Below are 25,248 nucleotides of genomic sequence, written 5' to 3'. Positions count from 1 at the left end.
TTTATTTTTCCTTCCTTTAATCTTAAGCAAAAGAGACACGGGGGTTCAAAAATAAAAATTTCTTTCCCCCCCCCCCAATCTTCACCCCAGCTCCACCACTGCAACTGCCCCTTCCTCCCCAGCAGGGACAGGAGAAGGGGGGGGGTGGTGCAGGCATCTGGGGAGGGGGAAGGCGGGGGTGTGCCGAGCTCGGTGCTGGTCTCTTTCCAAATATAAATACACGTGTCAACACTCCTGGAAAACCCTCCCCGCCCACCACGCAAGGCTCGCCTCTCTCTGCCCGTGTTTGGAGAGGGGGCGGGAGCGGGGGGTGCCAGGCACCGGCTGGCTGTGGTTTACTGCATCCGCTGGGTATGTACCCCACGAGCCTCCTGCTGCTCATTGTAGAAGAGATGACACTCGGGGTCCCCCCGGATGGTGGGGGCTCCCTGGATCAGCTTCCCAGTGTTGGGGTTCACACACCAGCACTCCCCACGCTGCCCGTTCAGAGACATCTTGCACTGAGGAGGGAGAAGAGAAGGGTATGGAGGACAGGCCTGAGGCCACCAGCATGCCCTGCTCCCCTCAGCCCGAGGTCTGCCGAGCAGCTACGGGGCGCCCAAGCTAGGGTGCCGCGCGGTGGTCTTCTCGGCCGTGAAGGGTGCCAGGGGACCTCCCTGAAATGTAGATTCCCCTTCAGGAGGCCCGGAGTGGGGCTAAGACTCTGTCTGGCTCCCGCGTGATGCCAGTGCTCTGGCCCAGGGACCACGCTAGTGGGGGATGCCCCACATCGACACGACTCAGTGCCCACCGGCAGGAGGGGGGACCATCCAGTGGGGGCCCAGCGGACTGGAGTTCAGTCATAGCGTGAAGGGAAAACAGCACGTGACAGTAGAAGTCAGCACTAGCACAGGCCCCTAGCAGGTGCTTTGCACCGTGAGAACAGTCTACACACTGCTCATTTACAGTTTACAACGCTTTTTTTTTAAAGCGTATTTATTTAAGTGATCTCTACCCCCATCGTGGGGCTCGCACTCATGACCCTCAGATCAGGAGTCGCTCACTCCTCACACCGAGCCAGCACAGCCACCTTGTGAGTTAGGTGCCATTATTTCACCACTTTGCAGATGATCAGAAGGAAGCACAGAGAGGTTAAGTAACTTGCCCAACATCACACAGCTAGTAAGAGGCGTGGCTGAGATAAGAACCCAGGCATTCCGGTCCCAGGGTCCCTGCTCTTACCCATAAACTAATTACCATTGAAAACCCCTTTAGTTACCCATAAGGGACCAGCCACAGCCTGTCTTTCATTAGAAGAGATCACTATTTCCACTTTTGATCTCCAAATGAAGTAGTCAGCTGACATTTCGAGGGCACGTGTACAAATAGCTTTGAACACTAGGGCACGTGTACAAATAGCTTTGAACACTACACGGATATTTAGAGGGGGCAGGATGCCTGCCCGGGCTGTGAGGAAAGTGGGGCAGTGAGACCCCCTAGGGGTCAGCAGAGGCTACTTGTCAATGGTTTAAATCCATGATTCTGCAAGTATAGCCCATGGATCATCAGCAATCCCTGAGAGTTTATTAGAAATGCAAATCCTTGGCACGCTTGGGTGGCTCAGTCAATTAAGCACCCAACTTTGACTCAGGGCATGATCTTGTGGTTCTCGGGGTTCAAGCCCCGCGTCTGGCTCTGTGCTGACAACTTAGAGCCTGGAGCCTGCTTCAGATTCTCTGCCTCCCTCTCTCTCTGCCCCTCCCCTGTTCATGCTCTGTTTCTGTTTCTGTCTCTGTCTCTCTCTCTTAAAAACGAATAAACATAAAAAAAAAAATTGTTTTTGGTCCCCACCCAACTTTCTGGAAGGGTAAGGCCCAGGAGTCACTGCCAGGCGATTCTAATGCTCAATAATAAGTTGACAGGCATTAGGGTAGCCCGACATCTCTTTTCCCAGAGGCTCCCTCCCAACCTGGACCCCAAGTGCTGATGGCAGGTGGCTGGGTAGGTGGAGTCAGCCTCTGCGTCTGGAGGTGCAGAGGCCTGGCAGCTGGCATCCCCACGCCCCCTCAGCATTCAGACCTCAGAGGATGACAGGTGGGTGGGGCAGGGACAAGCACACCCGGGGCCCAAGGCCAAGGAGATCCTCTCTCACCTGTTTGAGGTTATACAGGCCGTGCTTGTCACAGTTGGGGATGTGCAAGGAGTAGAGGTGCTCCAGGGGGCCCCGCTCATCTGGAAGGTGCATGGTGGAGATCCGCTCCAGGACCTGGTCCAATTCCTGCTGGCAGGGGGTCTGTGGGCACAGACAGACACAGAGGGGCAAAGAGGGAGCTCGGAGTGAGACTGAGCTCACAGCACCGGTCCTGGGAACAACCTCAGAAAGAAGTTCATGCACAGGGAAGGGATTTTCCCAAGGCCACCCAGCAAGTTGGTGGAACCAGGGACTTCCGACAGCGACCTCACGGATATGTCATTGTGCCCCACTCCACCCACTGAAGAAAGTCACGTGGATAGGAGTTTTCACCCCTCTCTCGTTCTGTGTCAGTGGCTTTCAGGGATCAAAATGGGATCTACTTGCAAAACGTGAATTCAAGTGGCTGTCTCTAGAGCATCTCTACCCCAACCCAGTGGGACAACCCCCATTTCTTTTCATCAACCCAGCCAGGCCAAGACCCAAGACAACAGAGCTGAGCTGGGGAGAGGGAAGGGCATATCCCAGCGAGACTGAGCAAGTCTAAGGAGGTCCGGCCCCATCTCTAGCATCCACTTCCTTGCCAAGCAGAAGTGTGGAGGTTTCAGAAGGAAGAGACTTCAAGAAACCCTATGCCCAGTCCCTTTCACAGCCAGAAATACTGAGGCCCCCAAAGGAGACAGTGATCAGTCTGAAGGTCACTGAATATGTTAGTGGCAGAACCAGAAAGGAAAGTGCTTTGCCTTCCGGCAACACAGGACTCGGATGGTACTGGGTGCCCTCCCCCACCGCGAGACCCCTTTTACGTGTCCTCCCGCCCCTCCAGCCAGACCCGGCCCCTCTGACCCTGCCAGGTGGTGGCCGCAGCTTCTTGGGCTCATCCAGGCCAAGGTGATGTTTGCCACCCTTCCCCATTTGCCGGTGCTGCTCGGTGACCTTCTCCCGGAACACGGCCAGCTCCTTCATGCCTGACTTGAGGGGCTTCCTACCAGCACTGCCTCCACCGCCCAACAGGTTCACGGTCCCGTCCACGTGGTTCTCAACCAGACCTCCCTCAGCGTGCTCATCTCCGTTGTCTGCAGAGAGAGGAAGGGAAGACCAGCTCAAGGTGCTGTTTCTAGAGCGGCGGGCCCCCCAGCAACTGTCTGAACCCCTGGAGATGGAGAGGACTGATATCCATGCAGTTGAGCTAAGCAATTTACATGGACTGTCAATTTCAGTTTCGCAGCAACTCTTGGGCGGGGTGGGGGCATTACCCCAACTTTGGCAGACAGACATGTCAAGGCGCACGAGAAAGACCAAGACCACAAATCCGGGATCTGAACGCAGCCCGTCCGACCCCAGCAAAATGCCTGGGAGGCCTGGCCGGTTCTGCCTCCATCCAAGGCACAGCAAAGGAGCACGGAGGGATGAACGTGTCTGCAAGGCTTTCACCATGGAATGGGATTGAGTCCTTCTGGATCCATCATTCTCCTCCAGAAAGACCTCCCAGATTCACCTGCCATAACCTGCAGTTTAAGATCTGCATCATCCGTGACCTAAAAGGGCACATGCCATGTCTGGCAAGGGAGAAGGTGGGGAATCACCACCAGAACCCACGGTTTCCATCACCCCTGCTGCTACTCTTCATTTGCCCAACGGCCCCCTTCTCACGTGCCCCCATGACTCAGTCCCACGACCGCTCCAGCACGGCCCCGGCGGCCCTGGACTGTTCCCATGTCTGTCCACACACGCCACCGCCAGCCCCAGGCACAGGAACCCGTCCAGCTCTGTAGTCTTGGCTTATCACAAGGCACGTAGCCTCACCCAGATGCTTGTCCAAGGAGCATGTTAAGTCTCTTTCAACTTTCTTCAACCACCAGTCAACAACAGGGAAAGGCTCCTACTAAGTGCATAGCTCAGGGTGGAGGGAGCCCTGAGAACAGCCCCCGGCAACCCCAGTCTCACGCTGGCTCAGGTGTATACACCCAACGGCCAGGCCAGAGGAACAGGATGGTACGGAAGAGTCATAACAAGGGGGCCAAACCCCAAGGGCCCTAGGACGGCTGGGACTCAAAAAGCCCCTTGCACACAAGGCAGAGCAAATAGGGTCTCAGACCATGCCCCCCTGAGTGGTCCCCCTTCAGGTCCCAACAAGACCTACAGATGTGGAGGGGATGTTTCTAAACCAATTTGGCCCATTTTTTCTTCCCCTTTTTCGTGCCTTCAAAAACTTACAGCCCTGATAACATGACTGCATGGCTCCTAAAATATTTCTACCCAAGAGTTTCAGGTGAGGCACTTAGAACCTGCTTGGCCTCTCAGAATTCAGCGTGGCGGGCTCAGATGGCCCCTGTCCTGACCAGTGTTCACGGTAGAAAGAGCAGACCCTGCCCTGTGAGAAAGCTGTGGCATTCACTCTCACTTGCCAACTAAGGGATGGGGACACTCATGAGTGCCATGGGGAACCGGCACCTGCTTTCACAGAGCGTGCTCCAGAAGGCTCCAGGAGACCAGGCACCTGCCACCTGGCCCAGGTGTCCCCATCAGCTACAGCGGTTTCCTTCAGAAACCCTGCACATTATCTCCAGACTAAGGGAGCACTACTTGGTAGGGTCGAATCCCAGCTCCCCCACTTTTTATGCCAGCTGTATTTCTCCTGCACACATAACCTCTCTGCACCTCCGTTTTCTTAACTCAATTGTCGGATCCTAACAGCTCCCGCCTCACAAGACTGTTGAGAGCATGTTAGAGGCCAAGCAGTTAAGATAAGGCCTGGAACACAGAAACCCAGGCCCCGCTTGTGATAGTTACTACTCTGACAGTGATGAAGACGGCCTCAGTCATCTGTTATCTCGGCAATGTGGAACCCGACCAAGGACCAGGAAGCAGAGGAACAGAAGCCCCCGAACATCAGAACAGCTGTCACTGTATCCATGCGTGGTCAAATTCTAGCGCTTTCCTCACAAGGCGCGGGGACATTCGGCACAGGAAGAACACAGACGGTTCACAGCAGCATGGCTCCAGCAAGCCGGTTTCTGGATGTCTGGTTCCCAAGGCCACCACAGAATAAAATCAACAAAATTAAAAGGAGAAAGAAAAAAGGCATGTGGATAGTGGCAAGAAGCATCAAATGGCAGGGAGAAAAGAGGACGCTAAAAAGAACCAAACGTAAGAACTTTGGGGATATTTAGTGCAGAGCTTACAACTCCATACCCATCGATGACCCCTGAGGACTTCCACATTCTGTAGCCCAAAACAAGAGTTGTCTTGACTAATGACAATGACCCTGAGACATCCAAAAGGGGATGGGATTAATGTCTGGGTAGCCCGGGTGTTACCCTAAGTAAACTGACCACAGATTAAATCCTGTTCCAGAAGCCCCAACACCACCTGCAGGGTAAGAGCTATTTGAAGCGTTGACCATCGAGCTGGGTGGGAGTCCTGTCCCGTCATGTATGAGTGGACCCATCAACCCACCCCAAATTTTCATCACCGACCCTGATTCCCGACCCGGCACTACCGACACTGGGACCAGAGGATTCACTGGGGAGCTGTTCTGTGCATTACAGGATGCCAAGCAGCATCCTGGGCCCCTCCCTACCAGATGGCAAAGATACCTCCACAAATTGCCAAAAGGCCCCGGGAGGCGAAAGCGCCCCCCACTGAAAACTGCCGTTCGGAAGTTAGGCTTTATCCAGAGGCCTGGAAGTTGCCCAGCCCAGCACCGATGACCCAGGCCCCACGTAAGGTCGATCTGAGTTCTACCACATTCCCCTCCCTCAGCTAAGACCATCCACCACTCTCCCATCTCCAACACACTTCTGGCCCACTAGTCCCCCTTCCGGCAGAGGGCGGGTCTTCCCTAGGCATCCAGAGGACTCCCAGGCTGCTGGTCCCCTTTCCCTGAGCTCTCCCAGCCCTCAGACCACTGAGAGGGGCCAAAGCAGCATCCCCTGGCTGAGTCCCAGAGGTCAGCCCACCTTTACTGCTCACAACAAACTCTGGAAACACGTTAGATGGGGGCGCCTAGGGGGCTCAGTCGGTTAAGCGTCCAACTTTGGCTCAAGTCATGATCTCACAGTTCGTGGGTTCGAGCCCCACAAGGGGTTCTGCACTGACAGCTCAGAGCCTGGAGCCTGCTTCGGATTCTGTGTCTCCCTCTCTCCTCTCTCTCTCTGTCCCTCCCCGGCTTATTTTCTCTGTCTCTCTCAAAAATAAATAAATAAACTTAAAAAAAAAAAGTTACCAGCCTCACTTAAAGAAAAAGAAAGAGAAAGAAAGAAACAGGCTGGATGAAAGACAGGCGTATAGATAAGTACGCATCAGGCCTACCGGCTCTAGGCAGGGCTGGCCCGTCATTAGGTGCAACACGCACAGGCATCCAGGGGCCTAGGAAATGTATCCGCTTTAAAATCAAAAGGAAAAATAAGCTTTTACATTAAAAAAAAAAAAAAGGTTTTAATATACAATACTTTCAGTTATTAGACGCAGTTACCAAATATGATTTTGGAACTTTTTCTCACAGAGGAAAAGCCACAAACACAAAGGCGTCCAGGGTCCACAGAGTCCCTAACACAGCCCTGCACCAGGTCCCAGAAGATGGGGGCCGACTGGACAGTCTTCTCCAAGGATGGACTCGGCTTCCTGTCCTGAGACAGCCCCGATCTCTCTAGAGTCAAGGTCAGTTTGTCCACCCTCGCAGAGGCCACTTGGATTCAAGGCTATGTTTTGTCCCATTCCGTTATTGATCTCAATGCTGCCAACGAACATGCCAATAAGATGAAGAAATCCACGGGTCCGGGTCCGATTTGCTGACGCACATGCTGACACTCCACACCTTGAAATGGAAGCCCAGGGAAGGAGATCAGCGAGCTGACGGGGTGGGGCTCAGAAAAGACTGTAGGCTGAGGAAAGCCTCGATTCCTCGGCGGTTACATTCCCAGCCAAGGAGGTTCAAGAACTCAGGCTCCAAAGTCTAATCGCCGGACTGAATTCCACGTCTACCACTTAGCTGTGCAGCCCCAGACAAGTTACTTAAGCTCTCTGTGGCTGCAAGGCTCATCTGTAAACCACGGACAAACAGCACCTGCCTCCAGCGGGCAGCCAGATTCCAGAAGCTGCACATACACGCAGTGCCAGGCACACAGCAGGAGCACACGGAGTCAGCTCTCAGCTGCTCCCAATTCCCGCCCCCCCTACCCCCGGCTCGGGGAAGTGCTCACGTGGCATCCCCTACGCTCAGCAGGACAAGAGCATCGTCACGTTACTACCCAGTTCTTCCCATATGTTCTCTTATAGGTGACAGAAGCAATCCGCAGGAGAACATTCCAGAGGTAGAACTCCAGCTAGAGATGGAATCTGCCCTCGGAACAAAAATACTAGGCTGCATTTTTTTTTTCGGCCTGAGAGCGAGGTTCGGAATAATATTTATTATGCAACCACTTATGTATGCAGCTCTGTGGGCTGCAGTGCAAAGGTCAGTCTAAGAAATGGTTCTTAGCAGCCCAGATCACATAACTGGAAAAGGCTTCAGGCTCAGAGGCTCCCGGAGACTTTCCCCTAAGGATTAGCCACTCTCTATATAGCATCCCGGGCAATGGTTCAACACCGAAACAGGGAATTCACCCATTATATATGGAAAGGAAAGCTCTTCCAAAGTGGGGGAGACACCGGAGGACCTGAAGCGTGAGAACTCCCATCCCGCGTACTGGACTGTCACACTGTTCGACCTCGTGCACCTGGAGGGGGGCTAGAGAGGAGAAAGGCAAGTAGAATGAGAGGCAATGGACGAGCTGCCCCATTTTACAGACAGCAAACTCGAGGCCCAGCTGGACTACCATGTGGTCTACAGGAGCACACACAACCTCCGTGCCATCATCAGAGACGCTTCACAATTGGCGTGGGGTCCCCACGCTGTTCTCTGACCCAGCCTTACTGAGTGGCCCAGGAGGGCAGCTGGAAGCAGACATTCCAGAAGATAGGGCTTTACTTACACCTGCGCTCTGCATTCTAGACTACGCATTAATACCCTAGTTTTAAATTTTAATTCTGGCCTAGACTTTTTTCCCCCAGTGTAATCTCGTTGGATTGTAGCACTGATGCCCTTACTCCATGAAGGTCATGGACCCTTGGGTCCGACGGATCAGATCCTTACTCTCATGAAACCCCATCTTCCCCTAGCACGATGCTCTGACCTCAGTGCTCCAAAGGACAGTTGGTGATTCCTGATCTATGGAAGACCTTAAAGCATTCAACAAAATAGGCCCCCCCGATCCAAAAGCAACCCCCTACTCCCTCTTGCTTAGAATATGAGGCTCTGTCCTTAACGGAGGCCTGGTGAGAAAAGGGAATTTCCCCAGAAATACACCACATCTTCACAACAGATTAAGGTCTCCTTCCTTTCTTCTTGTCTTTCCCCCACCCTGAAGAAAACCTAGCCATTTTCCAACCTTCTCTTTAGTCTACCTCCTGACTATTTGGAAATCTAAGAGCTGGGAACACCGCAGGGAAGCATCCAATCTGACCCTAAATCTATCATTCCCTCCAGTGGATTCACCTCCTTCAAGGTGATAGCATTCCAGGCCCTGTAAGACTGGATTCTGAGTAATGGGCCGGGGTGACGCGGGTTGCTTTCCTGGTTCCATTCTAGCTGGGCACAGACCTCACATGGCTCCCTTGGTTGGTCTCTCCCCAAATGCACTTAATCTTGACACGTGTTGGGCAAAAGAATGAACACTAACTTACCATCTTCCTCTTTCCTCCTGGACAGCTTCTCCATGAACATCCAGGACAGAGGACAATTCACTAACAAGCTCAAATGGGCAAAGAATTGCAGCAGTCAAGAGACCTGAATGCCAGGCCTGGCTTTGCTGTTTATGATTCACCCATGACTGTAGCCAAACCCTCTAACCTCTCTGAGCGCTAACTCCTCAAGAGTGACAAATGCAAATAATAATCCTACTAAAGTGAAGGTGGCTACCGGATACAGGATGATCGCTACTTAAACTGGATACAGTGTTGTTAGCATTTATCGCTACTTAAACTGGATACAGCGTTGTTAGCATTTGCCCAACATGGGAGAAGCAAGCTTCAGAAGAAATGTGCAGATGATCTAACGGGTAAATGAAAGATGTATTTGCTAGGCAGAGGGGAAGGGTGGGTGACAGCTGATCTGTAGAATGGCCATGCACATGGGGGGAAAATGAGTACTAGAATACTATTTGCATGTTTCTTCTAAAGCCTGATTTTGTTGATTATATGGATTCTGTATGTCGCTAAACAGCATCGTTGTCCACCATTTGATGGAAGTCCTTGGGCGAGTGTGGATTTGCCTAAATTACTTTAACTTTACAGAATCTACAGGAAGGAAGAAAACGGAGGGAGCAAGGGAAGGAGAGAGGGAGGGAGAGAAGAAGACATGGAAGGAGGGAGGGGAGGTGGCTCATAACTGCCTTGCATGCACAGGGCAGACAGGGCTCACAGGCAAATTCACCACATAGAGGGGAAACAGCTTTTGTTTCAGAGAATGTGAAGCCGGTCCCTTTGGATGGCTGATTGTGGCCACTATGTGTGATAATGCAGGCCACCAAGGCTGGGGTGGATAGGATAATCCAGGCCATGCTGGGAGGTGGGGAGGGAGGCAGAAGTTAACAATGGGTACAGAAGAAAGGGGAGCTTGTTATTTTTCAGCTGAGGTCCTTTGTGTCTCTGGGTAAGTGACACTGTTTATGTGTTTCCCTCCACCCTTTCGCCTAAAGGTCAGAGGCAGCAGGCAGCAGCCGTGTGTGCATGGACAGCTGCTGCGTGCGGGGCACATTCCAGCTTCGCGAATGATGTTCTCCTGGTCAGCCCATCTACCTCCTGCTGACACCCAGCTTCCTTCCAAACTCCCTTCCCATTCTCTCCCCACCCTCTAAGGCCCTGCTCCCCGCATGGCTGCCTGCAAAGCAAATCTAAGGTCTCAGACACTACCACCTTCTGGGAGAAACCCCTTTGGCAACAGACCCGGTAGCTCCTCAGCACGGCTTTAGAACAAAAGGAACTCCCTTGTGGTACGAAACAGCTCCGAGCAGACTCTTCGGATGTTCTAGATCCACAGGCCATCCAGGTTATGGCACACAAGTGCAGGACCTGGCCATTCTCAGCTGGGGACCATCTCCCTGCACCCGCAACTGCCTCAGGCTTATCGCCCAGCCAAGTGTTGCTGAGCTCATAAGCTCTGGGGAGGGGAATGGCCGGTACCCACGCTCACACAGGGAAGGAGTCGCCTGCTACTGGTGACAGTGTACGTAAGCAGGGCAGAGGGCCCGCTGCTTGCCAAACCACCCTAAACCTTCTGGATTCCCTTTGGAACAACAGCTCTTGGGTTCAAAGCTTTGGCCATAGTAGGAAGAGAAGTGCTGGTGTGAAAGCTGGGGGTAGGGGGTGGTGTCCAAGGTTCTGCTCCCCTGCTACCATCATGCCTGGGACTCTGAATGATGCTCGACAGGGTGTTTAAGAGGTGTAGGCTTCAAGGGACACCCGGGTGGCTCAGTCAGTTAGGTGCCTGACCTCGGCTCAGGTCATGGTCTCGTGGCTCGTGAGTTCGAGCGCCACGTTGGGCTCTGTGCTGACAGCTCAGAGCTTGGAGCCTGAAGCCCACTTCAGATTCTGTGTCTCCCTCTCTCTCTGCCTCTCTCTCTCTTTCTCTCAAAAATAAGTATTAAAAAAAAATATTTTTTAAAAGATGTGTAGGCTTCAATATATGGGAAACCTGGCTGGCTCAGTCGGTAGAACATGGGACTCTTGATCTCTGGGTCAGAGTTTGAGCCCCACGTTGGATGTTCATTACTTAAAAAAAAAACCTTCTATGGTCAAGATGTGCAGGGTTCAGTGTGTTCATTTACAAATTCAGGGAGTTAGGTTACGGGAACGGCTCCCAGTCATGGGTGTTTGTCAGAAACCATCTGAAGATGGCAATGCAAGCTGGTGCGGCCACTCTGGAAAACAGTATGGAGGTTCCTCAAAAAACTAAAAATAGAACTACCCCATGACCCAGCAATTGCACTACTAGGCATTTATCCATGGGATACAGGTGTGCTGTTTCGAAGGGACACATGCACCCCCATGTTTATAGCAGCACTATCGACAATAGCCAAAGTATGGGAAGAGCCCAAATGTTCATCGATGGACGAATGGATACAGAAGAGGTGGTTTATATATACAATGGAGTATTACTCAGCAATCAAAAAGAATGAAATCTTGCCATTTGCAACAACGTGGATGGAACCAGAGGGTACTGTGCTAAGTGAAACAAGTCAGTCATAGAAAGACAAATATATCGCTCATATGTGGAATTTAAGATACAAAACAGATGAACATAAGGGAAGGAAAGCAAAAATAATATAAAAACAGGGAAGGGACAAAACATAAGAGAGTCTTAAATATGGAGAACAAACTGAGGGCTGCTGGAGGGGCTGTGGGAGGGGGGGATGGGCTAAATGGATAAAGGGCATTAAGGAATCTACTCCTGAAATCATTGTTGCACTATATGCTAACTAATTTGGATGTAAATTTAAAAAAATTAAAAATAAAACAAGTTAAAAAAACTATAAAAAAGTAAAATATAAAGAAATTTCCCATTAAAAAAAAAAAAAGAAAGAAAGAAAAAGAGAAATCATCCGAAGAGCTTGCTAAAAATGGTCCTAGACTTCACCTGTCTGTGAACTAGCAAGCCTGGGCAAGGGTCGGGGACTCTGTATTTTTAACAACCTCCTTCAAGCTCTGGCATTTCCAAGGCCCCCTTCCTTTGTGCTTCTCTCTCTCTGGCCTCAGATTCCTGAAGAACTTCCTAGTGATGGGAAAGAGGCCTCCTCTTTTCAAAAGATATGACTTCACAGACACGCTCTGCGAAGACACAGCCCCGTGAGCTCTTTCCGCCCCTAGACTCACGGGTTCAGAAACAGACACACACGCATGCCTGGGTGCACACAGGGGGTCCTTCTTGGCCAGGCATCATGGAGATTTCTAGAGCATGCCCTCACGCCGCTGCAGAAATAGCACGGCCTCTACAGAACTTCCCTGCCTACGCACTCCCTAATGGGCTGCTTTATAAACACCAGGGTCATTCCTGGAATGGCAAAGACCTGGGGAGGGTCAGCGCTGAGGCAGAACGTTTGAGAAAACAAAAACATGCTCAAATTCAGCCAAGGTCCTCTGGGATTCAGTGAGCCAGGCTGTCCTTGAAGAGCCAGAGAAACTGATACCAAGATGGCAAACAGCACTCTCAGCTTTCACTCCTTTCCGTGGGTCCCAAACATTTCTCCTCCGGTTCAACTGAAGTCATCCAACAACCCAGCAAGGTGACCTGTCTGCCGAAAGCCCACGGGAGCAGACGGTGTACTTTGGTGCAAACTTGGACCGGGGACTATGGGAACGGGAAGAATGAGCCTGACCCAGTGATTCGACATCTCTCAGATATGCGTGCGGTGGGCACACGGGCAACAATGTTCATTACGGCATCATCTGTGGTTGCAAAAAACACCATCGGCAATGCGATCCAAACAGGAGAATGGATGAATAAAATCAGCAGGGTAATAACAATGGAATAATACCCAACAGCTGGCAAGAATCACTCTGACCCGTGATCGCTCAGAGATCTACCCAACATGAACAGATCTCAAAAACCTAATATTGACAGAGCAAAAAAGTGGCAGAAGGACACCTCTTGGGCACATTTAACTTATCTTCAGAGAACAAATCCAGATGCTGGCTATCCATTAGCAAATTTGTTTAGCCGAGGAAAAGAAACACTAAGTAATGCATGCCGGTGGCTGCCTCTGGGGACAAGGGACGGCAACAAGAGGCTGGTGGGGAAGGCCATCAGGAAAAGATTTTTAAAGAGACATAAAGCAAAAATGACAAAATATCAACCGCTCCCAATTCTGGGTGGTAGACTGGAGTTACTGCATTATTCTTATTATTGGCTGCAGTGTTACCATTTTAAGATTTTATTTTTAAGTAATCAGTAATCTCTACATGCAATGTGGGGCTCAAACCCACAACCCCAAGACCAAGAGTCACCCACTCCACCGACCAAGCCAGCCAGGCACTCCGCAACCGTTTTTCTTTTAACAGTCACTTCCTAGGGCAGTTGGGGAGCTCGGTCGGTTGAGCAACCGACTAGGCTCAGGTCATGATCTCACGGTTTGTGAGTTCGAGCCCTGCACTGGGCTTTGCAAGGACAGCATGGAGCCTGCTTTGCATTCTCTGCCTCCCTCTCTCTCTGCTCCTCTCCCACTTGTGTGCATAGGCTCACGCTCTCTCTCCCTCAAAAATAAACATTAAAAAAAAAGTCCCATCCCTCATGGGGTGCCTGGGTGGCTCAGGCCTCTTCAGGCCTCCTCGAGCTCTTGATTTTGGCTCAGGTCATGATCTCATGGTTCATGAGTTTGAACCCCAAGCTGGGATTGTCTCTCTCTCTCTCTGCCCCCCTCCTGCTCTCTCTCTCAAAATAAATAAATAAACTTTAAAAAGAAAAAGTCCCTTCCTTCACTGCATTCACTCTTCCAGGTCCTTGTCAAGAGGAGTATTTGTAACTTGGGGTGCCTCTGAAAGCCCACTGGCTGGAAGAGGACCGAACATCAGTGATTTGGACAACTGCCCTGCCACTCTGAGGCCAGAGTAGTGTCACCATGGCCACCTATCACCAGGGGCTCCTGGCCAGGTCTCTGTGGCATGAAGAAGTGGGAAATGAGGGGCGCCTGAGTGGCTCAGTCAGTTGAGCATCCGACTTCAGCTCAGGTCATGATCTCGCAGTTCATGAGTTCGAACCCCATGTCGGGCTCTGTGCTGACAGCTCGGAGCCTGGTGCCTGCTTTGGATTCTGTGTCTCCCTCTCTCTCTGCCCTCCCCCTGCTCACACTCTGTCTCTCTCTGTCTTTCAAATATGAATAAACGTTAAAAAAAGAAAAAAGAAAAAAAAAAAAAAGAAGTGGGAAATGAGTCAGAGGAAAGACCCAAAGACAGTGGAAGACAGTCATAGGGTCAAGGAGGGGACGACAAAGGAATCAAGACGGTGCAGGCCTGAGAACGGAAAGCCAAGGGACGAGCACATCCTAGTACAGCCCATAGGGCACTGGAGGTGTGCAGTGGGGGAGGTGCCCAAGGGCCAGTCATGCCCAGTGGAAGGGATGCACCTGTTCCTCGAGGCCCAGAGAGATAGTAGCTTTAAACTGAAACAGGAGAGAGCCAGGGTAGAAGCCACTCAAGAGTTTCACAGGAAGGACTAAAACAGGTAACAAACTGCAGATGGGAAAAACCGCATGGTTTAGGGAAAGCCTTTCAAGGAGGAGGGAGGATGGACAATATGGCTTCCGAAATGTCCAAAGGCCGCTTGACTGAGACTATGAAGGGCAACCCTGGGCAAGGCACTCTTGGAATTTGAGTGAACTGCCCTCCCGCCTCCCTAACCATACACAAAAAATGTCCCAGAGCGCACTGGCTAAAAGCCGTCGCTCCATGCTTTGCCCTCCTCCTCCAAAGGACAGAGCTTCTTGAAGACACAAACTTGGACTTCACTTCCATAGTGCTTTAAAGAAAAGTAGAAACAAAAGGGGCCACCTGGGTGGCTCAGACAGTTAAGCCTCCGACTTGATTTTGGTTCAGGTCATGATCTCAGTTTGTGGGATCGAGCCCCACGTTGGGCTCTGCTCTGACAGTGCAGAGCCTGCTGGGGATTCTCTCTCTCTCTCTCTCTCTCTCCCTCAAAATAAATAATATAAACAAACAAATAAATAAATAAGCAAACAAACAAACATTTAAACCTCAGGAAAGCTAACTATTTGGAGAACATCCCACCTGGAGTCCTGGCCTAGAATATCATGTTGTATTACTTCTCCTCACTTTCCTGGCCTCTCCCTCACCATCCAGGCCCCGGAGCAGCAAGGACGGTCAGGAGTTAAAAAAAAAAAAAAAAGAAATCATTAAATGGAAGCACGAGATGGGAGAGAAAAGACGCTTCCCTCCCAGGGGACCCATATACAAACAACTGTGCCTGTGCTCAGTTCCAAAGAGCTCAGTTCCCCACAGAGTAGCTCCCAGAGTGATAAAGACTGGGTTCTACCCACCTCTCTCTTCCCACCCTCCCCTTCGGCCTACCTCTTGTCCATCCCCATAAGACTGTTCCCAGAGACTGTAGGCCTGACAAATTGAACCCAGAGGGTGCAAACAGAAACTAAAAACCTGTAAGGATGTCCAGGATTGCCTGCCACACTCTCAAACCAGCACAAGAAGTGTCCTGAATATAAATAAGTGTCTTTAAATAGGTCACCATGCTTTTCTTTCTCTTCAACTAAAAGTTCACTAATTGTGTCTGATAGAATACTGCATCGCATCAGGGGTCTTCCTTGCTTATGCTCCCGTTAGAGGCAGCAAGCTGAACCAGAGACAAGCAAATGGGTTCAAATGGGAACCCTCACCTCTGGGACATAAACGGGCTGGGCCCTCCACCACTGGTAGAGCCGTAGTGAATGACAGTGGCATCAAAGGCCACGACCGTCCAGTGGAAAACCCTCCGCCACTAACCCCATTCTGGACTTTCCAAAGCAAAGGGCAGCTGTCCAGGTAAGCTACACCCCGTGGAAGAAGCCATGCCTGTGAAATGGATTCTTAAGTGCCTCTTCTTAATAAACTTGGCCCATCAGAGGACATGGAAAAAGAGGCATTTGCCTTCTCCTCTTTTCTGGGTGTTGAGATTAGAGGAAGAAGGAAGGAGGTTAAGGGTGGAGGGGCGGGGGGCGGTCAGAACCTGTATGACTTCACCCGATTATCTGAGTTTCTGTGCTAAGTGGCTTATGTACATAACTTTGTTTTATCATCAAGCAATCACATGAGGTTGATAATTTCTTATCCACACTCACCTTGACCCCCCCCCCCCAAAAAAAAACAACCATGGTGTTTGAGGCCAATTGCACAAAGTCATGTAGACAATGGCAAAGCCAAAACCAAATCCAGGTTGTTCAGCTTTATAGCTCTTACCCAACCAGAATGGCATCTAATCTGGCCATCGGCATCACCTACGGAAAGACGCCATTGAAGGCTTTTAACCCCAGGGCTTTGTTTCTTCTGTCCCCCACCACCTCGTCCCTTCTGCACCCCCATGGGACCCTCATCTTCCCAGGGAGGGAAGTCATCAGTCAGATACCAGCCAGCCCCACCCAACCTCAAAAGCCTTCTGATCCATACACCCACCCCACCCCCACCCCCCTTTTATCCCTCCCAACACACCTCCTGCCACTGTTGCTACAGAAACTACCCAGGGTTATCAGGCAGCTGCAGAGTCAGGGCCCAAGGGAACCGCCATTTTCATTTTATCTTGGCCTCGGGCACTTTAGAAAGCAAGTTCACCATCCAGGGGCAACTTGGCACCCCCATCCAGAAGCCAAGACAATAGACCTGAAAGAAACTTCCTGGGGAGTTGCATAAAGGAACGTTTTTGAGAAGTTATGCCTTAATTACTGCCTCCCAGGGAAAAGGAGCTTTTCCGAGCAGCAATATGTAATTCGCTGCTTCTTTGCATGCGTGAGTCTGATGGAATGGAGCCCCGGAATGAGAATCTGGAGACCCAGACTCCATTCTGGTCTGTGCTCGCCTCGCCACTGGAACCTGAACGCAGCCTTGATTTCCTCATCTGTCAAGTGGGGAGAATCCTGAGGCTGAAACAGAGCTGGAAAACACAAAACAAAAAACACCCTACAGGCGCTTTGGTGAAAGTGGCCCATGTCTAGAGAAAAAGCAATTTTGATTACCTTCATTTTGTCACTTACCCTTTGGGGTAGACCCTTTGACTGCACTCTGCAATCCAGCTCCGATCCCTCCAGCTGGAAGCCTCCCACCTCCTGGACTTCGCAGGGGTTGAGGACGCTAAGTCTCCCCCAGTCCCACCTCCCCAGCTTGCTGAGGCCTTCCTGGGCTCTGCGCCCCTCCTGGCTTCCTGCCTCCCAGAACTCAGCTCCTTGAATGAAACACAGGCTGACACACCTATACCCATCCGCTAATTAGAAACCCCAGGCCTGGCTCCGAGCCGGCTGGCTGAACTGGAGCATGGGGGCCAATTCTCCTGCCCCGCAGCTGGAGGCCGGCCAGCCCCTGCCCCTTCTCCCCCAATCTCCGCTCCTGCTACCTCCCAACAGCCAGGAAGAGATGCGGGGCTGGCGGCCAGAAGGGGCCCCACGGGCTGCCAAGTGCCCCCTCCCCCTGCTTAAAAAAAGGCGGCGGGGGGAGGAAAGAAACAATTCCTGACTACAGTCGACTCTGTATTTCTTTCCGGGGGAGGTGGCTGTCTGAGCAAGGTCTCCCTCTGCGTCCTGACTGACACCCAGGAGCTGAGCCAGAGCAGATCCTCCCTGGCTTTGTTAAAGGGCAGGAGTGGCCGAGCAGGGGGAGGGGCACAGGGGATGGTCCATTTTCCAGGAGAGAAAAAAAAAAAAATCTATAGCCCAGACACTCTACTCATTGTGGAGGTGGGGGTGAGGGTGGGGGCAGTTACCCTGGAACCTGAAAGCCAACAAGCTTCTCTGAATCTACTACCCCAGCTGTCCAGTGGGCTTTTCCTCCTGGTGCCCCCCTCCCCACAATCACAAAGGCCCCCAGAGTCCAAGGAACTGGCCACCTCGGATTCCCAGTGGCAGATCCTGTGCTCCGTCACCACCATAAGCATATGCTGACCCCTGATGACTCGAGCAACCCCCGTTCTCTGCTTCCTGGGGCCTCCCCTCTACCAGAATGCTCAAGAACAGAGTCGCTGTATCGTTATGCCCAGACAGGCGGTCACTCGGAGGGCTCTCTGGGACCACAGATGGAATGAGACATTAGGAAGAATCTCAGGGCCCAGAAAACACTCCCCCGCCCAGCGTTCCTGTCGAGAACCCATCAACCCTTCAAAATGAGGCGCCACTCCCCGACTCGGGGGTGAGGTCAACTCTGGAGACAGCGTAGTAAGGAAACGTCACTTTTTGGATAGAACGCCCAGTTTCTTTGCCAGGATCACGTTCAACTTTCTGGCACCCTAGGCTCAGCCAGGATAGATGTGAAAGCCCATTTTCCTGGAGCAGGAAATCAGGGCCACGGAGTCCCTTCACTGGCTTTGTCAACTCGGTGAACGTACACCCTCACACATGCCCTACGCACTAAGGGGGCTGAGACGGGTCTGGTTCCTCCCGGACCCTATTATTCTGAAGCCTGGATCCAGCAGGTTTCCTGTAGAGGGTTGTCCATGGAGGAAGCTGCCTCCCACCCCTGAAACGTGGCCTCAGAGATTCCCTGGTCCTCTGAGAACCTGCAGTTGGAGGGCTGGGTCCTAACGGTTGGCTGGTTGGATGAAGGCAGAACTCTGCCCTGTCACCTGCTTATGAGCAGCAAGCCAGCACAAGTACCCAGGGTCCAAACTCCAGAGCCACTTCTGTCCCCTCAGTCTCTCCACTCCCGACAGAAGCATTACACACACACATACACACACACACACACACCGCCAAAGTGCTCGGCTTTGTCTTATTATCTAGCTTTACACACCTAAGCACACACACGCACACAAATACACACGCACGCAAGCACCACCCCACGGAGTGGTACTATCTATATTTGGTTTACAGATAAGGAAACTCTTGCCTTGGGTGACACGTATGTGGCTGCAAACTGGGCTTTGAACTGGAACAACTTCACACCAAGATGAGGCCACTCAAGTCCATGGTAAAGCCTGCAGAGAGACGAGTGGCCTGCCTGGCACAGCCAGTTTGGCCTCCGTTCTAAAGGCCCCCGAACTAAGCGTCAGAGAGGAGACGCAGCTTGCGGACATTAAGGCAGCTAATGTGTGTGAGAACCTACTATGTGCCAGGCACTTGCCAGCCCCACACGCACCCCATGAAGAGATACAATCACCCCCCATTTCACCAACAGGGAAACCGGTATTTGAGGAAGGCCCTTGGGCATCAGCAATCAAGATCTCGAAGACGGGGCTGGAATGGAACCCGGTCATCCTGACGGCAGAGGCCAGGCTGCTTCCAGCATCATCTGCTGCCCACCAGCTCTTCTTGCCCCACCCTGGGACCCTTTGGTCTCTCCTGCCTGCCGCACACTGGCCACTTCCCCCTCTGAAGTCCCCAGGACTTGGGTCTCTCAGTGGACTTGAGGGAATGCACACGACCAAACCTGGCAGAAAGGAACCTGGCCCGTGCATCAGCTGCACACGGCAGGTGTCCAGGAACAAACTTCCTGGCTGACAGGGTCAAAGACTTTTCCTGCCGACAGCCCCATCCCTTACTTGGCCATGGGGGCAGAGGGGTACAGGGGAAAGGTCAGCCTCTCGTCTCATTACTTGCTGCTAAGGCATCTGTTGACAAGCCTCAGAGTCCACACCTGTGAAATGGGGGTAAAAAGCCTCCCCCTCTCCTTCACAAGGATCTTGTAAGTCAGGAGACAAAGCAGGCGAAGAAATCAGTTCATAAAAGGATGAGCGCAGATGGGAAGGTGGCTGAACCCCTGGCAGCTGCCTGCCACCTCAGCAAAACGCTGGCCAGAGACCGCAAGAAGTACTAGAGAGGCCTAGAACATCTGCCAAGCAGAACACCAGCTCCCCTGGCGACTAAAAAGCATAATCTCGCTCCTCTGTGCCTCGGTGTCAGCGGGAGCAGCCTTAGCGCAAACCCGCTTAGGGAACATGGCCACTTCCCCACCCACACAGCCTGGCCCCTGCGCGGCTTCCAACCACCATCATTTCAGCATTAGACTGGTTGCCAGCATTCCAACCCCCAATCACCTCCCTGGTCTCCATCTACCTGGATTCCCGTGGAAGGCTGGGGGCGATAGATTTTCCATCGCCATTTTCTCGAGCCCTTCCCACCTACTTAGCATCCAGCCAGGTGTTCAAGACCTAACCACAGTGGGAGATGCGTGGGAGACCAATGCTGGGGTGGGGGTGGGGGGGTGGTCAAGAAGGCAGAATGGAGAAAGCAGGGGAGGAAAGGGGGACTGGGAACACTAGGAAGGGACAGACTGAAACTAAATGTAGCCTCTGGTCATGGAGGCTCTTCAACAATAATAATAACCAATCCTCTCATTGTTGTTGTTGGTACCCTGTTGTAGGGTATGAGGAGGGTCAACGACAAAACCAAATGTGGGCACAGCCTGTGTATTTTCTGCTCATCTTCATTCCCTTCAGCACCCCCTGCTGTGCATGCCCCACCCCCCCGCCCCGCCTCACCCCCCACCCACCCCGGCCAGGTACTGTCCTCCTGTTCTGCTTTTCATTGGACCCAAGGACTTTCGAAACTTCCCGGTACCAAAATTTAGCAATTGCACATCCAATTTTCTACGGCAGGGAATAGCTAACCTGAGACCCAACTATATTCTGACCTGATAAATGGGCCACAGTACAGTGAGTCTCTCAAATTAAGCCCTCGAATGTTGGACAGTGGTGACTGAATGTGCTCCTGCTCTCGAATAACACGCAGTTATTTTTCTAGGACTGACTTCCATGTCGTCCCCTAACCCAAAGGAATGATTTGCCTGAAATTTTCATTTTAAAGCTCAATGCTAAAGTAAGCTAACGGTGAAAAACACCTAAGCTTCCCTCTTCCCTCTGCCTACCAGGAAACTCAACAGTCTGACTTGACCAAGAACCGGTGCACAGATAGACCCCTGCGGTGGTCACAAACAGTTAGGTTCTTCTTTCCACCACCTCTTCTAATTCAGAGATTCCTGGCCCTGGATTTTGTTTTCCTAAGATCCTTTGACCTTGTGTACGATTTTTTTTTTCTCGAAGCTTCTTCAAATACCTCTGTTAAAGGAATGGATGGGATCATGGCTACCACACAAAGGGAACTATCTCAGTGAACAATCTGGACACAAGTGGAAGGTGAGTAAGGAGACTGCAGGCAAAAACCCAGATTCTATGACTTACTCAAATTCCAGCCCTCCATGCACAATGGCCGGAGGAGGCAGCTGGCCAAACACTGCCTGCCTAGCGGGTTCCGGACCTGTCAGAGCCACACCCTCCGGACCAGACCTGCTTCCAAGGCCAGAGTGCACCCAGCCACACCCTGCTGGGTCCTGTGGCCCAGGAACTACACAGCTCCCTCCCAGAGACCCAGGAGCAGTAGCCCTCAACCCCCCCATCTCCTCCTTCCAGTGGTGACTCAGAGCAGCTTAGCAGAGTTAGTTCTGGGTGTTCTGTCCAGAAGGGGGGAGGGTGGCGGAAGGTAGTGGTGTTAGCAATCGGTGACAGTGGGTCCCACTCATTCCCCAAGTCTATTTTACGACTTTGAACTCAGTATGCAAATTTATGCAAGACAAGATGCAAAACAGCGCTTTGAGCCAGAAGCCCCATTGCTTTTCTCCCCCTTTTTTGAAGCTGCACGGAACCACTGTAAATCAGGGCTCGCCTCTGCCCCCCCCCTCCCGCTCCTGCTCCCCCAGCAACTGCAGATGCAAAAGCCTCCTCAGACCCGCCCGCCTGCCGGCCTGCCTGCCCCGGGACTTTGAATGACTGCACATTTCTATAGCACCTTTATATGTGCAGCGGGCCAGACGGCCACTTGGGCGGCTCCGCCCCTCGGCATAATCCCAGGCATTGTACCCGGCGGGGAAGGAGGCAGGGGAGATGCTGAAGGAGCCAGTCGCCCCGCCGGCCCAGAATTCTGAAAGGGCCCGGCCGGGCCCCAGCCCACTTCCTCTTCTTACCCCGACATTTCTAGGCACTTCTGCCCACTCCACCAGCAAACACACCCACGCGCTGTTAAGATCCAGACCTCACCACATCTCAGCCCCCCCCCCATTTTTCTTCCAGGCTCACCTACTCCTACCCTCAGTCTCACTTCTGAGTGGCTCTGAACCAACCAGTCCCGACCCCTCGCCCCCAAGGGACGCAGGCTCAGCACCCGCAGATGTGCCCACCCCCGCCCCCTGCATCCCAGCCGTCCCCAGGAAGTCAGCAACACGGCCCCTGAGTCCTGGGAACAAAGACAAAAGAGCTAACAGCAAAGCCGGAACTGCTGGGGTTTTCTGCCTCAAAATAAGAGGGTGTGTTTAAAATTCTCAAAAGCAACCTGCTCAAAGAGGAATGCAGGCTGGGATGGGAGAGAGCCGGTTCTTCAGAGAGGGGAGAAAAGGGGATGGGAGAGGGAGAGGGGGAGGCAGCAGCACTCAGCGCTATGGTCCCCTCTGGGCCAGTGTCTGCCCCTGCACCCAACCCGGACCCCGGCGCTCTCCAAGCAAGGCTGCAACCCTGCCCCAGCCCAAGACCCTCTCCTGCACAGAAGCCTCCAAACTTGCCCCTGTCTTCCCTGCATCCCTGCCAGCCCAGGCTTCTCCCCACCGTGCCCCCTTTCCCCCAGCCCTACTGACCCCTGAGCACCCTTGCTCTGGGTCACTCCTTTCCAGGGTGCCCACTGGGCTTCTACATCTAGCTCCCACCCCCGCCCCCAACCTGGTGTCCCCTCTTCCCAGTCTGGAACACAAGAGAAAAATGCGGAAGGCGTCTGTCTGGGCACTGGGAGGAGAAGGCTGAGGAGGCAGCTGGGGCTAGCTGGCGGAAAGGAGTCCCATAACCAGGCAGAAAATCCAGAGTGACATTCTTCCCATGAACTCACCCCATTGTCCCTGGGCTCCCCTGACAACTCCCCCCTCTGGGGCTCTAGGGAGGAGTGAATGGAGAGAATCTCCTGCATCTGTTCTGGGGCTTGGAAGCAGGAGAGCTGGTTTTCGGGCTGCCAGCGAGAAGGATGAAGAATGAAAAAACAATTCTACGATGGTCAGGAAGGACCTGTACCACGCACTGTGTTAAGATCTTCAAAATCCAAGCGAGTCTATGAACTTGGAGGCCTTTGGAAAAGTTCATCCTGCTGAGGAAGATGTTTAGTTGGTCAGAGTTCAGCTCAGAAAGCACAGCACCTCCCCGGTGGGGGGGCGGGAGGGGGTGCGAAGGGGGGGCAATGGAGGAGGAAGGCAGGACCAAGACTTTTCCTTTTATTACTTTCTAAGAGAAGCAGGAGAGAAGGGTTAACTTGGAGGCGAGACACGCTGGGGAGGGAAGCAAGCAGAGGCAGAAGAAAGGACTCAGTGGTTCTTCTGGCTCCCTGGGAGGAAGCCCTAACTTGCTCTGCACTCAAGGTCAAAATGAGCCAGAGCAATAGAAGAAATATTTCAACTCTGACCCCCAATTTCATTCTCAAGGAGAACAGGGGAAACACAATAGCTGGTTGGAGGAAGAGTAGGGGGGCCGGGGGTCTTGGGGAGGGGGGTGGGGAAAGTTGTACTAGGGCCGCAGAAGCTTACAAGCAAGAACGTGTTCACTTATTCTCTTCTTTCTTTTTCTAAAAAGCGTGAGGAACTTGGTCAGACTCGCTTGCTTTTTAAACAACAGCAGCAGGCAATGGACACCTTTCCCAACGGTGTCCAAGAAGAAAGAAAGTAATTACAGTTTCCTCCAGGCCACGGGGGCGGGAGGTTTTTGTAATTTTCAAAGCGAACGGAAAACAAAAACAAAAGTGAGATTCTGACAGCCCGGTTTGGGGGGGTTGGGGAATGAGGATCCCTTACAAAGGCTCCCAGCCCCCTCCCCTCCCCCGCCCCGTTCTACCGGACAGGAAGAATCCCTCGGATTAGGACGGGGGTGACACCTCCCTGCGGTAAGAACGGCTGCGTCCAGCGCCCCGCATCCCCCTGCCGTCCGCCCCGGGGCCCAGATGCTCCAGTGAGCGGCACGGCGGTCCCAAGCTCACCCGGGGCTGCAGCCCGCCACCCGGCTTAAGTTACACAGACTGAACCGCTGGGCTGAGCCTCCCAAGCGCCCCTCTTGCATTGTTCCCCCTAAACGAGATGCACGAGTAGCGCTCGTTTTCCTTTCTCCCCACCCCACAAAGTGCCAGCAAGTCCTTTCTTCCCACCTTACAATCGCAGAAGGAAGGGTCCCTCGACGAGCCGCCGCCTCCTCCTAGCGCCCGTTCTCCCCAGACGTCCCCGAAGTCACCGGCACCCGCCAGCCTCCGCCCCCCAGCAGCGTCCTCCACCGGCACCTTTCCAGGAACCTCTGGTCGGCGGTCACCGACTCAAGCTGTGCTCCCCAAATAAGCCTCAAGCTCTCACTCCCCGGGGTCTGACCAACACCCTCCCCCCCCCCACCACTGCAAATCCCCCCTCCAAAATAGAAGTCAAGGTACGTTCCAGCCGGGGAAGACTAGGGTAACCGGAGATGCCTTTCCGCTGCCCGTATATCGCGACCAAATCAGTAAGCAGCCAGGGCTCTCCCCCACGCTCTGACTCCAGCTCCCCTCCCCGGGCCGGACTTTCGGGTCCCCCTCCCAGCAGCCGCCCCACTGCGGGTCGAGGACTCCGCTCTCTCGCCGCTCAAGCGGTCGCGGAGCCCCGGGCCCCACGCCTGTCCCCCGCGGCACGGCCGCCCCCAGCGCTCCGCTGCCCTCCAAGTTTCTCCGAACTAGCTGTCCCAGCCCCGCGTTACCTGCAACCTGCTCGGGGCTGGCGCCGTACTCGGCGTCCCGGCGCTTTTCGCAAGTGCCCTCGCCCAGGACCAGCGCCTGCAGGGGCAGCTCGGAGCCCGGGTGGGGATAGCAGCGCAGCCCCTGGGCGCAGCGCGGGGTGTAGACGCCGCACGCCTCGCCCTCCAGCCGGGCGCACACGGAGCAGCAGCCGCAGCCCGGCTCACGGACCAGCTCGGCGCAGGGCGCGCGGGCGTCGCCGGCCACCCCGGACGCTGCGGCGGAGGCGGCGGCGGCGGGCGGCGCGGCCGGCGGGGGCCCGCAGGCGGCCAGGCGCTCGGGTGTGCAGGGCGGGCAGCGGAACAGCACCTCGGCGCGCACCCCGCGGCCGCCGCCGGCGCCCAGCAGCAGCGGCAGCAGCAGCAGCAGCGAGGGCGGCAGGAGCAGCGGCAGCGCAGGGCCGCCCAGTCTCGGCAGCATGTTGGCGGTGGTGAGCGCGACGGCGGCGAGCGAGCGGGCAGGTGGCACGGCCCTGCGAGCGCGGGAGCCGCCTCCTCCGCTTCTTCCTCCTCCCCCGCAGCCGCAGCCGGGTCCTAAAGGGCCCTGCTTCTCCCCGCCCCCTGCCTTCTC

The 25,248-nt window shown here is 53.5% G+C and overlaps 1 protein-coding gene across 1 annotated transcript; it reads right to left on the bottom strand.

Annotated features, from left to right (window-relative positions):
• IGFBP2 (insulin like growth factor binding protein 2) lies at nucleotides 1–25,196 on the bottom strand. The gene is made up of 4 exons (XM_011285583.4): nucleotides 24,642–25,196; nucleotides 3,017–3,246; nucleotides 2,132–2,272; nucleotides 1–500 (listed from the first exon to the last, which is right to left on the bottom strand). Exons 1-4 carry the CDS (start codon nucleotides 25,096–25,098, stop codon nucleotides 336–338), a joined length of 993 nt encoding a protein of 330 aa, XP_011283885.2. The 5' UTR covers nucleotides 25,099–25,196; the 3' UTR covers nucleotides 1–335.
• Between the last annotated feature and the right edge of the window lie 52 nt (nucleotides 25,197–25,248).

Source organism: Felis catus, chromosome C1, assembly GCF_018350175.1.
Source record: "Felis catus isolate Fca126 chromosome C1, F.catus_Fca126_mat1.0, whole genome shotgun sequence".
NCBI classification, from domain to species: domain Eukaryota; kingdom Metazoa; phylum Chordata; class Mammalia; order Carnivora; family Felidae; genus Felis; species Felis catus.
Note: the sequence above shows the minus strand (reverse complement) of the source record. Positions and strands in the feature narration are given on the sequence as shown.